The 14,578-nt window shown below is 39.2% G+C and overlaps 1 protein-coding gene across 1 annotated transcript in view; it reads left to right on the forward strand.

Moving 5' to 3' along the window:
- The window catches only part of GYPC (glycophorin C (Gerbich blood group)), a gene marked incomplete at both ends in the record, with an annotated part of 29,404 nt that extends 18,052 nt beyond the window's left edge, over nucleotides 1–11,352 (forward strand). The window contains 2 exons of the mRNA XM_082001655.1: nucleotides 8,684–8,734; nucleotides 11,156–11,352. Coding sequence (XP_081857781.1) covers nucleotides 8,684–8,734; nucleotides 11,156–11,352 — 248 coding nt within the window. The remainder of the gene's footprint in view (nucleotides 1–8,683; nucleotides 8,735–11,155) is intronic.
- Nucleotides 11,353–14,578: the final 3,226 nt, after the last annotated feature.

Here is a 14,578-nt window from a genome sequence, read left to right on the forward strand (position 1 = left end):
GCTTTCCCATAGGAGCACAGCAAAAGCCCGCCTATACATGAGCAGCAAGACCACCACCGGGTGGACCTTGGTAGCTTCCCACATCCCCTTCTCTAAAGACAAAATTTCTAGAGCACCCTTTTGTGAGCTTCATGCCCACTTGCTAAGGAGCTCCAGTGCCAGGGCAGCAGCTCATTTCCCTAACTTCTCCGCTGCTCTGGGTTTCTTCTGCACACCCTGAAACCTTCTCATCCTTCCTAATGCTATAAGCAGCAGACAGATCGATTGGAATTTCTCTGTCCATTTTTTACTGGATGTATACATCATTCTGAATACGTGGGACACATTAAATATCTGTTACCAGAGGGGGACATGGGCCTACAATAAGCTCTCTCTCAAGTACTGTGCTGTATGGGAGCTTTAAGGTTGTAAAATTTGTAGTACTTCTAAGGGGAGGGCTTGCCATTTTAACGCTCTTACTGGATGCACTTTATTTAGTTGCTGTCAGACTTGGTGGCTGGTAATCAGCCCTGAGCTAAGGAGCTAAAGTACTTTAATGTACGTCTCTAGTAAGTACAAATAAAAAAAAAAGAGTGCGTGGTTCAAACTGAAAGGGGAATTTGATGGGGGATGTCAATGCTTTCTGGGGATAAACAGAAAAGTTTGATTTAACTAGAAAAATCTGTGGATTTTTTTAGATTATGTAACCCTTTAAAACACTTATTTTCTTCCCTTTTTTAATTTGTTATTTTTTTTATTTTAAAATATAGAATATCTGTTTAGTTTTAAAAGATCCTTATTATCTTTCACCTAAAATAATTTCCCAAATTTCACGAACATTTTCTCCTTGTCCCTCTTATCATTAAGGGATATAATAGGATTATTTTTTTGGCAAGCTGACTTTTAGTGTATCTCTCCATCTCAGATTTTCTCCAAGACCCAAGTGCAATTCAGCTTCACAAAAGAAGGAGAAACTGTCTGAGTAAAGCCCTCGCTTCCTCAAACATTGGAAAACCTATTTTCTCCTATTTACTTTATAACATTCTAGAATGGTACAAAAATATTTTGCTGACACTGTATACCAGAATCAAGTGTGAACTGCTAAAATTATGTGGCAATCCTAACCTAATTAAACTAATCTGATAATTGCCTTTTATCCTCATTGTAGTACAAAGTGTGAAAAGTCTTGAACCTACCTTTATTTTAATTGAATGAGACTGGATTTTGTCTTCTCAGAATTAATGACAAAGTACTTGCTAGCTAGAATAGTAAGAGAATTGGGCCCAGTGCATTTAAATTTTGTAGATTAAAAATATCTGCATCATTTACCTTACATTTGGAGCACAGCCCGTTTACTCACCCGAAAGATCATGTGGTTGTTGCTGTATGTCACCATTATTGTCCTTATAATAATTTAGTATATAAATGGAAGCCAAATTATTCTGTCTCTTGTCCAGATTGACAGATGAGAAACTGTCCCTTAATTTTGAAAGAACAGCCTTGATGTGTTTCATTATCTAATGGGAGCTGGTGATGGCTTTTTCAGCAGAATGTGTCAAATTGATGGGTTCAGGCTGATGACCCTTCGGGATAAGAGATGCCAGCTCTGGCAGGGCACTGCACACTTACTAGCAAATATTAAAATATGTAATGACTTTTTTTTTTTTAATCCAGAAAGGCCTCAGTGCGATGCATCTGATATCGTAACACAGGCCAGAGAGCAGCTTGAGCAATTAACATATTTTTAACATGAAGTTTTCAGAAGTTGGTTCAACTCATTTTTACACATGCAGCTGCAGTGAACCAGTTCTAACTATAGCTTGTAAATTAAATGGGTATGCTAAGGTTAATAGATTAATGATTTTCTCATGAATGCAATGTGTTGGCAAGACACAAACATAAACCAAAGGGCAAGGAGGACATACCACAGTTGCATAAACAATGGAGATGTTAAGACTTCATTAGTTCTTCCATTCTAAATGTGTGGTAAGAAGAGTCTTGCATCAGTGATGACAGTAGGGACACATTAAGACCTGCTTTTGCTGTTGAGAGGAATGATGACTGCAGAAGAGCCTACAAAGAACAAAAAGAGCCCTTGGGAAAGGAATAATTTTAATAAATACATTTTTAGATATATAATACTAAAAAATAAAAAATAACAAAAAGTACAGTAAAGGTTTTTAACTATTGCAAAAGCTTCCAGGTAGACTCTATATATTTCTTAGTACTTTCAGAAGTTTATAATGTTTTACTGAACCCAATAAAATACCTTACTTTCATCTTCAGTGGAAGCAATTAGATAAGTGATGAGTGTTTTTGAAACCCCATTTAAATTCTTTACGTAAAAAGGCAGTCTTCCTTTAAAATTACAAAATTTTTAAAATAAGGCAGAATTTATATGATATGTTGTGTTAGATCAATTGACACAAACCAAAAAATAGACAATAATTTACTAGACTTAGTATGACTGAATAAACTGTATTTCCTTAGTCTCCAGTTATACTTAAAGCTCTCTTTCAAACGTATGAACGTATGAAAGAACAATTCAGCCCTTCTCTGAATTACATTTATATCTGGCCTGAATCATGAACTGGATGTTATTCAGTTTGAACATCTGCCTTGTTTACTGGAAGCCCACAGATAGATGGTACTAATATTTAAGACCAAACCATTAAACATTTAATAGTTGAATTCTAAAAAAAACATTTCAGCCTAGAGACTGCTTACACACTGCTTACTGCAACAACACGGTCAATATTTGGGGTGGTTCTGCAAAGCACATCCATGGATATACTGAGATAAGGTTGGGTTGTTCCTCACCTGGAAAAGTCTCACTAGCAGCAATGTTCTTCATATGGTTGTTAGGTGAGCTGATTAAAGATGAAATCTTAACAGTGCGTTTCCTAGTCCGCATACCTAGGAAAGCCCTAAGAAGGAAACGACTGCCCCAAGGAGCTCAGCTCATTACTCACAGAGATTGAATGAATTTCAAGCACTTCTTATGCAACGAACAGGCACATCAGGAGACAAAGTGGGTTGCCCAAGAAAGCACTTAGAGACCTACTTGAGTGTAATTTAGCAGCCAAGGCTTCGTCTGAGATTGTAAGCACAAGCAGACAGCAATGGAGCATCATGATAAGGGATGGCTTAGATTGCTAAGAATCAAAAGCACAAACTTGTGGGTAGGAAAATCCTGAAAGGCAGGAGCAGTGCTGCCTGACTGGGGTTGAGTGGTTTTCAAAATTGTGTTGTAAAAGCTGCTTATCACACATACATATCTGCATGCTCACTCAGCTTGACTCACCCACTCCAAAACAGCAGTATCACCCACAGCTACAAGGAAATCCTGACAATGGGAACTGTAATCTTGGGCTTTTCTTTATGTATTCAACACTACTTAGAAGTAGGCATTGTCCAGCTTTAGTCTGGAGCTTTATCTTAGGATGTGAGAGAAACACTGGGAAGTTTGGAGTAAGGTCTATGTTAACCCATCAAATTGCTTTTCTGGATTGCACAGTGGAGGTTTGGTAGTTTGCACCAGCAGATTAGATCTACCGTGTAAGATGATTCCCATGCAGTCATATCAAATGTGCCAAATGGGGATCCCTTTGCAAGTACAGTTTTTCTTTCATGCCTTTTCCAGGTGTAAATCCATAACAAACAAACCTGTAAGTACTTACATAGCTAACTACAGTGCTGACTGCAAAACCACAAGGGGTGCAAGTACCAGATTTTTTTCTGGAAACTCCTTTAGCAGGTGAAAACAATGCCTGAAAAACTAAAAAGGTTGAACCTGTCTGCAAGTTTATCCCAACTGTCACTGCAGAGGGATCTGGACAGGGTGGATCGATGGGCTGAGGTCAACTGTATGAGGTTTAATAAGGCCAAGTGCCGGGTCCTGCACTTCGGTCACAACAACCCCATGCAATGCTACAGGCTTGGGGAGGAGTGGCTGGAGAGCTGCCCGGGGGAAAAGGTCCTGGGGGTGCTGGTTGACAGCCAGCTGAACATGAGCCGGCAGTGTGCCCAGGTGGCCAAGAAGGCCAACAGCGTCCTGGCCTGGATCAGAAATAGTGTGGCCAGCAGGAGTAGGGAAGTGATTGTGCCCCTGTACTCGGCACTGGTGAGGCCACACCTTGAATCCTGTGTTCAGTTTTGGGCCCCTCACTACAAGAAGGATGTTGAGTTGCTGGAGCGTGTCCAGAGAAGAGCAACGAAGCTGGTGAGGGGGCTGGAGCACGAGTCTTATGAGGAGCAGCTGAAGGAACTGGGGTGGTTCAGTCTGGAGAAGAGGAGGCTGAGAGGAGACCTTATCGCTCTCTACAACTACCTGAAAGGGGGTTGTGGCGATGAGGGTGTTGGTCTCTTCTCCCAAGTAACCAGCGATAGGACAAGAGGAAATGGCCTCAAGCTGCACCAGGGGAGGTTTAGATTGGATATTAGGAAAAATTTCTTCACTGAGAGGGTGGTCAAGCATTGGAACAGGCTGCCCAGAGAGGGCAGTGGTAGAGTCACCATCACTGGAGGTATTCAAAAAACGTATGAATGTGGCACTTCAGGACGTGGTTTAGTGGACATGGGTTAATGGTTGGACTTGATGATCTTGAAGGTCCTTAATGATTCTGTGATTCTGTGACAGTAGCCACAGAATCCATTAAAGTATTGTTTTCTGCAAGTAACAGGATCTAAAATCTGTACTTTCTGTGCTGGATGGGAGAAAGTATTTTGGGAACAAATATGCCTCTTTCCATCACCATGTAAATTGAATGGCTTGTCAGTTTGGATGTCTTAATGTGGTTACAATTTTAAAGTAGCTCACTGGTAAGTGTTGCATCTTTATCAGGGTTCTTATAATACTTTTTGTTTTCCTTAAAGACCTGTTTCCTGGTGTCACAAAATCATGCCAAAACCTCATTTTTCATCTACAAGGCACATTTTGTCTTTGGTATTTTAGAGAAGGGCTGGAGAGTAACACTTGAATTAAGCTCAGTTATGAAAGAAAGGGCAAATTATTAAAAAAAAAAAAAAATATTTTAAAGCCAATGTCATAATTTTTGAGCAGGAAGTGACTTCTGGCTTTTAGTGGTTCAGATTTGTAATTTAAAGAACAAAAGAAACCGTTACAACTGCCAGGAGAAGTACATAGCAAAACAAGGAGTGCTGAACCTCAAACAAACATTTTTGCTGCTGGACCTGCCTCCTTCAAACAAGGAAGCAGCTCCAGTTTGGCTGCTCCTCAGCCAAAATGGAATGGGATCAGTTTAAGCTAGAAAAAAATTATCAAAATTAATAAAAGTTGAGTTTTATTGGAAAATCACATTTGAAGGAAATGGTTTAAAAAATTTACCAACAAATTTAGCAGGAAAAATTCACCACTGGCTACATCCACATAAAAGCTAGTTGTACTGTCTTTTCACCTTTGAAGCACAAAGCCAGTGATCTGCTTGCAGGATTTGACTTAAATCCTGGATTATTTCTGTGGTTTTCAGAGGTTGCTGCTTTCTCAGCATGATTTGACTGAAAAGAATGAGACAGGTAGCAATTGTCGTTCTGTTGCAAATTTCCTTATCTGTAAATTTATGAGCAGAACTGGAATTTTATCAATTTTAGGTTATGGCATAAAAGCATTTCTTTCCCTTCATTCTAGCTTTTAGAAACATACTTTCCAACAACAGGCAATTTGATTTCTGTGTTCTATTCTTGATTTAGCCAACTTATTCTGATGGCCAGAGATTTTATGAAAAACAAGTTTTCCCACAATCTTTTGATTTCTGTGTGTCATGGTAACCAATGGCACTAAATAACAACACTGTCTAAACACTTTCGGGACCAGATTGTGGCTATGGACAAAGGCCAGTGTAACAGTGAGAGGAAGTTTTGCAACGCAAATTTAGCAGCACATAACACAAAAGTTGTCCTTGAAACAAAGGAAAAGAACCAAAACAGGTGCAACAGCAGTTGCTGAAACACAGACCTCTGAGTGCTCTGCACATGAAGAAAAGCAGAATAAAGAAGGTACAAGAAGGCCAAAGCCAAAGTCATTGCTCAGCTAAAAATTCCTCTAGTATGTCAGATATCTTTTCTGCCTCAGAAAGTGAAGATTCAGTCCTACAGTACTGCAGTGTATTTCTCACATAGACTGAGCTAAAGTGAAAGAGAACATGCTGAGGTTCCTGGCCAAACATGGGTTCCCATCTGGACAGTGGCTGTTGTCTCACCCCTGCTCTGGGAAGATGGCCTCATTTTGTGAGCACATATCTTGCGTTTTCCTCAGTCACGTTTCATGAAGGGAGATACTGCTTGAATCTTGAATGATGCTGATACCTTCCTCCCTGCCTAGCAATATTATGATATTGCCATGAATCACATATAGCTATTTTTGGGCAAAGTGAAATTTCAGGGACTGTGAGACAGACACTGAGGGTTCCTCTCTCCCCTTCATCATCCTTGCTCCAAAACTGGTCTGGGGAGCAGAGCCTGGAAACTTCTCGACATTGGTGGTAGCTGCAGTGTCCTGGCACTCCAGATGATGCAGCAAAAGGCCATCTGGGAGGACAACAAGCACTTTCTGTTGTCAGAAGTTAACACACAAGGAAGTCAGACTCGCGTGCTTGCAGTAAAATGGGAACTATGGTGAGTGAAGCCAGGTCATGGTGTCAGCTGGTTGCTGAACAGCATAGTATGGTCAGCTTAACACATCAGTGCCAACTACATGGTAGCTCAAGATGGGTCCAGCGTTATTCTGAAAACTTAGAAAGTACAGTATGGAAAGGAAAACTTTTCTGCAAAGTGATGATGCTGTAATCCATTATCAAAAAACACTGTGGTGGCAAGTGCTAGAGATAAGGCACCTGCTTGTTATCTGAATCTGAGAGGCACCTGGGAATGACAGGAAAGAACAGAGAGTTACTCACATACCTTTTTATAATTAAAGGGATAATGATTTGATCTGGAACTAATGTTTGGAAGCAAGCTGTGTGGCTAGGGAAGCACTTTAGAATTCACACCTTCAAGTAATTGATTGCTGTAGAGGAGCCTGCTTTTTTGGCATGCAGCTTGTATTTAGTGTATAAAGAAATACGGAACAGTTTGACCTTGAAGCAATTAATCTCTTCTGAGGCACATGGGTTTTGAATGGACGTAGACATAATTAGAGTTTTAAAATTACAGAAGGCATACTCAATCTTTCCATCAGTGTATAGCTGGAAGAAAATGTGGGAAGGATCTCCGGGGGAGAGGAAAGTATTCCTACTTTCTAGAAAAACCATCTACCGTGATTGGGAAGAGGGGGATCCTGTGAATCTCAGCTCTCCTCAGTTTATTGGAATTTGATATAAGAGACCAGACATGAGAAAGCTGCTGACAGTGTTTTATCCTTGCACCGTCTACCACAGATCTGGCAAAAGGAGAGCCAGATATCAGCCATTGTGCCATTGTTGAATTTATAGAAGGATTTGGAATTAGCATTTTTACCTTTTCCAGAGAACTTTTCTATCCACTGTATTTACCAAAGAGAAATAAAAAAAGACCTCACGTAAAGTTTTTTGCCTTGTTGGGAAACTAGTATCGTTTAGAATTGTATAAGTATTACAATAATAAACAAAGAAAGGAGTGTCCTGTCATAAGCCTATCACGGAAAAACTCCAGAAGTTCATCACCTTCTCAGACACTCACACAATTCAGGACTAAGTGGGCTGGTACTAATGGCATGAAATAAGGAGCAGAAAACAAGATCAGAATTGTACCCTGATCAACTAAGGGGAAGCTAGTGAAGAAATGCTTGTCTGTATGACTTTACTGTCACTTAAGGCTTGTATCAAATAATAAGGACAGAAAAATCCTCACCATTTTTTAGGATTTTTTTTCCTCTCCCCTTTAAAACACTTTGGCTATTCATTAGTTGTTTGGGATATTCTTAGTAAGTGCTATAATTAAGATCAAAATGTAATTCAAATTCTAACTGCTCTTTCAGCAACTTACAACTTTTCAGACCAATTTCTTACTTCTTAAAAAGACATGGTCAGGTATTTCTCTTTTGCATTTAAATTGCAAAGTTATCTTTTTTTATAAATTATAATCCACTAAAGAATGTAATTTGATTTATCAGCACCGAATTCAGACTTACTCTAAGTGGGGACTGTGTTTTATATCCCACACACACATAACAGGTTTGCCTTGTTTCCAAATGTAGGTTTAAAAAAACCCAAATGCTAAGATTAAAAACAGGATATTGCAGATAAATAAATACTAATTGAAATTAATAGAGCCAGATTAATTTCCATCAATTCAAGATCCAGACCATACTCTGAAGAGCCATAAATGGGAAAATAAATAGGCACCAACATTTTTTCCCCAAAACTACCTTTCTGAGAGTAATCACAGTACCTAAACGCTCTTGATTTAATCATTCACTGGAGGATGTTACAGGTAAGTGCTCATAATAAACAGTAGGTGTTTCCCTGAGGGCCATGATAGTTTGCATAATGTGCTAGCTATTTATTTTCTGTTGTTATGGCGACAGAAAACTGTTACAGTACAGCTAACTCTAATGAGAAGTTTCATAAATGTCTTTTGCTAACAAGAGATCTTGTTTAAGTTCTGAGTTTCATCGGTTGAAAGAATACAGTACCCCCAGTCCAGTCACTGCTGCTACATATTATCCAATTTCTTTAATTAACTTTTCTATGTTCTAATCTATTTATAGATGGAGACATCGAGGGCCCCACAGCTGGAGCAGATGTGGCTGTTATTGGAGGTAAGTAGCAGACCGTACTAAGCAGTACCATTAAAATTAAAACAGCAGGTTGGTTGATTTCTTGCATTTTGCAAAACCCTGACTTTGCTGACAAGACAACGGGCGTGGCACGATTAGAGTTAATTAGGCCGTCGGGAAGCCTGCTCCCAGAGGAGCTGTTGGCAAGATAACGAGATGAGATCATGAGCATAAACCATGTAGAGAGCAGTACCGTCCCCATCCATTCTTCATTTTAGGACAAAATACCTAACAGTCCAGCGGCAAAGTCAACCTCTGATATTCTTCATTATTCACTGGGCCAACATTATCATTTAATAGAGAACTGGTGGAGCATCTTTGGTATGAGACATGCTAGCTCATACCAGCTGATCCTTTATTTTTACAGAATATACCCCGGTGCATTTCCTGGTGTTCTGTTAAAGCCCTCACATGCATTTAAAGTAAATACAGTTGTCAGAATAAATGAACAAAGCTATGTACATGCAGAGAACCTTTCTTTTTATTTTTATTGTGTTTGTTCATTTCCATGCTAACGCACTAATTTCAGTCATTCACAAGGGGGGTATACCAATCATTAGTGCAAATTGGTGAGGTTCTGCTATATTTCCCTTGGGTCCCATCTCCTGTAACTTTAATTTCAGCTTTCTATGAACAAGTAGCAGGTAAATTGATTTGTACTTGGTCTCTTAGGCTTATTAATACTGTGCTATGTCCAAAGCCTATTAAAGCCTCTTTTGTCAAGGGATACCAGTGAGGTCCTAAAACTTTATGAAGCCCCCACTGCAACTGTATTATTGTAAACCTAAAGTTCTTTGTATAAGCAATTTCATTTCTGCTAGCAATAACTTCACTTTTCAGAACCAGGCACCATAAAATCTATGGGATAACATTGCAGGCATATTTTTTGAGATGGAATTATCACTTTTATTTACCCTGCTAATATTCTGTCCATCCCCCTGTTTTTATGCCAGCAGGGTATCCCCAGACAGTTTACTGATGCTGATAAATCTAAAGCTTTGGAGATACTCACTCCTTCCACATATCTTGAACAGAGGGGACAGAAAAGAGACACTGTCTACATCCCCTCATTGTCTCTGCAGAATAGTAGGCATTTCCAGGGAGTGATTCATCTGACCAAACCTAGGAATTCAGTTCTAGAAGAGGAATCACCACACACACCGTCCATTGAAGGTAGAGGAAGTCCAAGGGGAGTAACTCACATGGAGCCTCCTCAACTGTAGATGCCTACAGTGAGTCAGATGAATTCCTACTTATTGCATCCTCACAGTGGCTTCATACTTCCCATATGAATTTTCCTAGGAATGTCCTGTTCTGGTGCTTTTTATTGTGTGTTTGGTTTACTCCTGGAGTCATGTGAATATAGAATCAGCTCAGTATCATGTGCTTGTACAGAATCACAGCTAAAGATATATTTTATAAGTACATATTAGTTATATCTAGAAAGTAATAAAAAAAATAAAAACCACACAATGCGAATAAACTTCAAAATACTTCATTTATTTTCAGGATTCTTACGTGAATAATTTCATCTGGAGGGAGGGGGATACAGCCTGTAATTTTTTAACGATGGACTTCTCAGGGGTCCCTTTCTTTTATGGACTTCTACCTTTCATGTCAGAAAAGAAAAAAAAAGAAAGGGATCTGTGAAGCAAGGACACACAGTGTTCTCTACATAGCCACCCCTGGAACTTGAATTTACTTTCCTTCACTAGGAGTGCTTCCATTCGCTGTTTAGTCCTATGCACGTTTGGGTTTCCTGTGGAAATTTTTGCCCAGTGAACACCTTGCTGGTAAATTAGCCTTAGTATGGGAGACAGGAAAGATCTCCCCAGAATCCCTCCCTCCTCGCAGGTGTCATTTTCACATTCATTACAATCAGACTTTCTTAATCAGAGCACAGCATGAAACGGCATCTTGCAAATACGGAGCAGTACTGCAGCTGCATGGCTCCTGCTAGTTGTTGAACGTCTCCTAATACTCAGTACCCCACGCTCCTGAAACTGGGTATGAAAGTCCACTTACGGAGGCAGGGTCGGGTTGCCTGCAAACTCCCCTGGGTACATGTTACCAGAAGGTTGAAAGAAACCTATTGGTTTTCCTTTATGTTCTCTTATTTCTCCTCATTTTGTAATGAACTTTTAGCTCCAATGAATTCAACCAAATCAAGCTATTGATTTGAAAGAACGCTAGTGAGACTTTGACCTGCATTCCTGCAGTATCTATATCCCATCTTATGTTTTGCAGTGTCAGACTCTCTTCTGACCCTGGCTGCTGCAAATTACAAACATCTTATGATACATGGACTTTTCTCTATCAAGTAATTCAAGTTGTGATGCCTGACTGTGAGATACTGCTGTATTTTATTACTGACAATACATTTAACTGGTCTCTTCCCTCTAGGTGTGATAGCTGCAGTGGTATTTGTCCTCATTTGCCTGCTGGTGGTGATGGTGCGGTACATGTACAGGCATAAGGGCACTTACCACACCAACGAGGCAAAAGGAACTGAGTTTGCCGAAAGCGCAGATGCCGCTTTGAAAAACGACCCCGCTCTCCAGGAAGCAGTGGATGAGAGCAAAAAGGAATATTTCATCTGAGAGGCAAGGATTTCCATGGAGACTTCCCCAAGGGAATCAATCAGAAATGCTACGTCAACAGAAGTGCTAAGAGATGCATAATATGAGGATACAGCAAGCATCCTTATTCAAAAGTATCTCTTTACTGTTTTTGTCACTGGGTTGTTTCTTTTCCTCTACTGGTGGAGGATTAAATGCCAGATACTTGCCTGTTGATTTTATTAGCAACACAGCTGGTCACAGTTTAATCAATATCAGATAAGAAGAAACAAAATCTCAGTATGAGTGATACACCAAAACCAGATAAAGACAGCAAATGTCAAGCCTTGACATTTGGTGAAAATAGCAGATGCCAATGGAAAACATCCTCTTAGAGTTAATGATACATCCTATGCTGATATGATACAGAACTACCTGAAATTGAATTTCAAGTGGTCACAGAACAAATATTAAACTAGATAAAGCTGATGTAGCTGGAACAAAAATAGCTTTGTAGCCCAAATACCTCCCCACTCCCCTTAAATGTGCAATTTTGCTGGCACAGGGGAGTTTGTTTTGTTTGTTTGGGGATTTAGATTGGGATTTATTTTTTATTTTATTTTACGTATATATAAAAGTCAAAGATACTTGAAAGAAATAAAACTGTTGAAAAACATGGAAAATGTAAGAATGAAGGATTTATTTCTAACTTGCTCTCCATGCCAGCTTGAGTACTCTAAAATGTTGGATGTTACAATGTAGTATATAATAGTCAGTAGACTTACAAATATGATTCCAATTAGTTGGTAGGTTCCCTGCATGCATGCATAAATAGATAAGATATTAAAAGGTAAAACATCTTGGTTTGAGCAGGCCTTTTGAAACAATGGATCTCAGCTAGATTTTTTCATGTAAGATATTTTTGCCTGAGTATTTATTTATTTATTTTGCTTTGGAAAATTCTCTTGAACACCCGCCAGCAGGTTTTTGGATTTTTGCAGGGAGTAGAATTCAGTTCTGGTGCAGATGCTGATAAATCTTTTACAAATGCAACCATAAGACCGCCACTATAAAGAAGCTTGTTCATCTGCATCCCACTGGCTTGTATTGATGTCTCCCTCTGTATGGCCTCTGTATATCCTTTGCATTGTGCTAGATAAGAGAATTACACTGACCATTGATGCTCTATTATAAATAAATAAATAGATTAGTCACGGTGGGTCACGTGAAAAGATCTTATATTTTGCCTAGGAATCGATGGTGATGAGTTTTTTTTACCCCAGTAAGTTGACTTCCTAATTGAAGCCCACAATTAGCGGCGGAAATAGGATAATTGTTCTCTGCACCTGCTCATCCCCAGCTGCGATGGTGCCCTGTACTACTAAAAATAAAAGGGGAGAAATACTCAATAACAAATAAGACACTGATGAGCTCTGCTCAACTCAACATGTTTTTTCCTGGTTTTGATCTATATATGTGTGTACATATATATAAAGTCATCTACAACTATGCTTTCAAGACATTGTTGCCAATCACTTGTGCTCACTTCTTAGCACCAAAGCTTGGAAAACTCCTGGACTCCACTATTCATTATCAACATTGGCCACAAAAATGCTGTAAGAGAAGACAGATCTGAACAAGAAAAGACTCTGAGGACGCAAGTGGAGAAATGGGACATTTTTGTCTTTTCAATCACATTCTCAGTCTTTTCCCAATACCTGAAGAAGATGGACTCTGAATTATTCTTAGAATCCTGAGAGCATTGATTTTGAATCTTAAATCCTCACGTGTTGGCATTCTAACCAAAGAATATCAAAATTGTGCCAAATTTATGAAACGCTTAAGATACATTTTGTAACATACCAGTGCACAACCACATTGTATTCTGTGGTTCATGCTGCATCAAATGCACAAAACCCAGCACTAGCAGAGCTCAAATATTTTGATATTATGCACCTGGCTGTTTCCTTCTAGGATACATTACAAATTTAATCTTTTTACTAGTTTTGAAAAAGGAATCTGGTTTTATTTTTCTAGGACAAGTGTTAGAGAAATTCACTAATCTTAGCTATAAGACTGAGCTTATAAAACTGAAAAACCCTAACCCTCCAGTTCAGTAAAAATGTAAATATCTCCTCTGGGGAGAGGGTAAATGGGGTGACTTGAGCACTGCTGCATCTCCCACACAAGGCATGGGAACACCAAAAAACTTTCCTCCAGTGCAAGCAGAGGACTATCAGCCTTTTGTTCCCTTTCATATACTCAGAACCATGTAATACAAGTTTGGCTGATAAAGAAAATTTACTTTAGAGGAGTGTGTGAGGGACATGGGGAATAAATTCCTGCCCCCCTTCCCCAGTCATGAAATTTTGTGTTTTGCAACTTGTGCCTGCTGATTATAATTAGACAACTGTGTCATACCTGATACACAGGAGAACCTGAATTAGTGTTTCTTTTGGGATGTGTGTGAGTTTTTTTAATTATGAGGTGGACTGAGACAGACTAACTATCCACATTAGAACTATAGAGGCCAGGTTTTGTGTTGGTACATGAGTTCACTGGAGGTCAGCCAATTCTTACCAGCTCAGTCAGCACCAGACTTTGTGTCATTGGTTCCTCTAAATCTGAACTGAATGAAACTACTGGTCTTTGACTATATCCCTTCTTAGTAGCTTAATTAAATCTCTTTATCCCATTTTCCCTATTCATCTAGGCTGACAGTCCAGGCGTACAGCAACAGCTTCCCTATCGGTAATGAGCCACTTTGAATATTTGCAGAGCAGTGACTCTGGCAAAAGCTATGGTTTCTCTTAGTTCATTTTTTTTACAGTGTCCTTTTGGGTTCCAGGGCTTTGTGTATTTAGAAATGACTCAAGCATGCTGAACAGAGAGAAGACATGGTTTGTGGAGATTTTCTGTTTGTTTGTTTGTTTTCTTCCAGGACAAATTTTGCTTTGTAATGAAGAAAGCTCATGACATCTGATGACTGGCAGACTCTAACAGCCTGAGCCTGCTATTTTTTACTCATACAATAACCCTACTATCTTAAGTCATTCAATTTAATTGTAAAAATAGTGCATTACAAACTTCCTATAACTTTTAGGACTAATTAGCAAAACATCCTTCTGCAAGCAACATGCTGTGCTAAACCAAACATTATGTACAGTGCTGAGATGCCTCGGTTGGCAGCCATAGCTTTTCATCATTGATGATTAAATTATTTTTACAATTTGCTTCCTGAATAGGAAAATTAAGGAAACAGTTTCTT

Source organism: Phaethon aethereus (assembly GCF_964289735.1).
Source record: "Phaethon aethereus genome assembly, chromosome: 6".
NCBI classification, from domain to species: Eukaryota; Metazoa; Chordata; class Aves; order Phaethontiformes; family Phaethontidae; genus Phaethon; species Phaethon aethereus.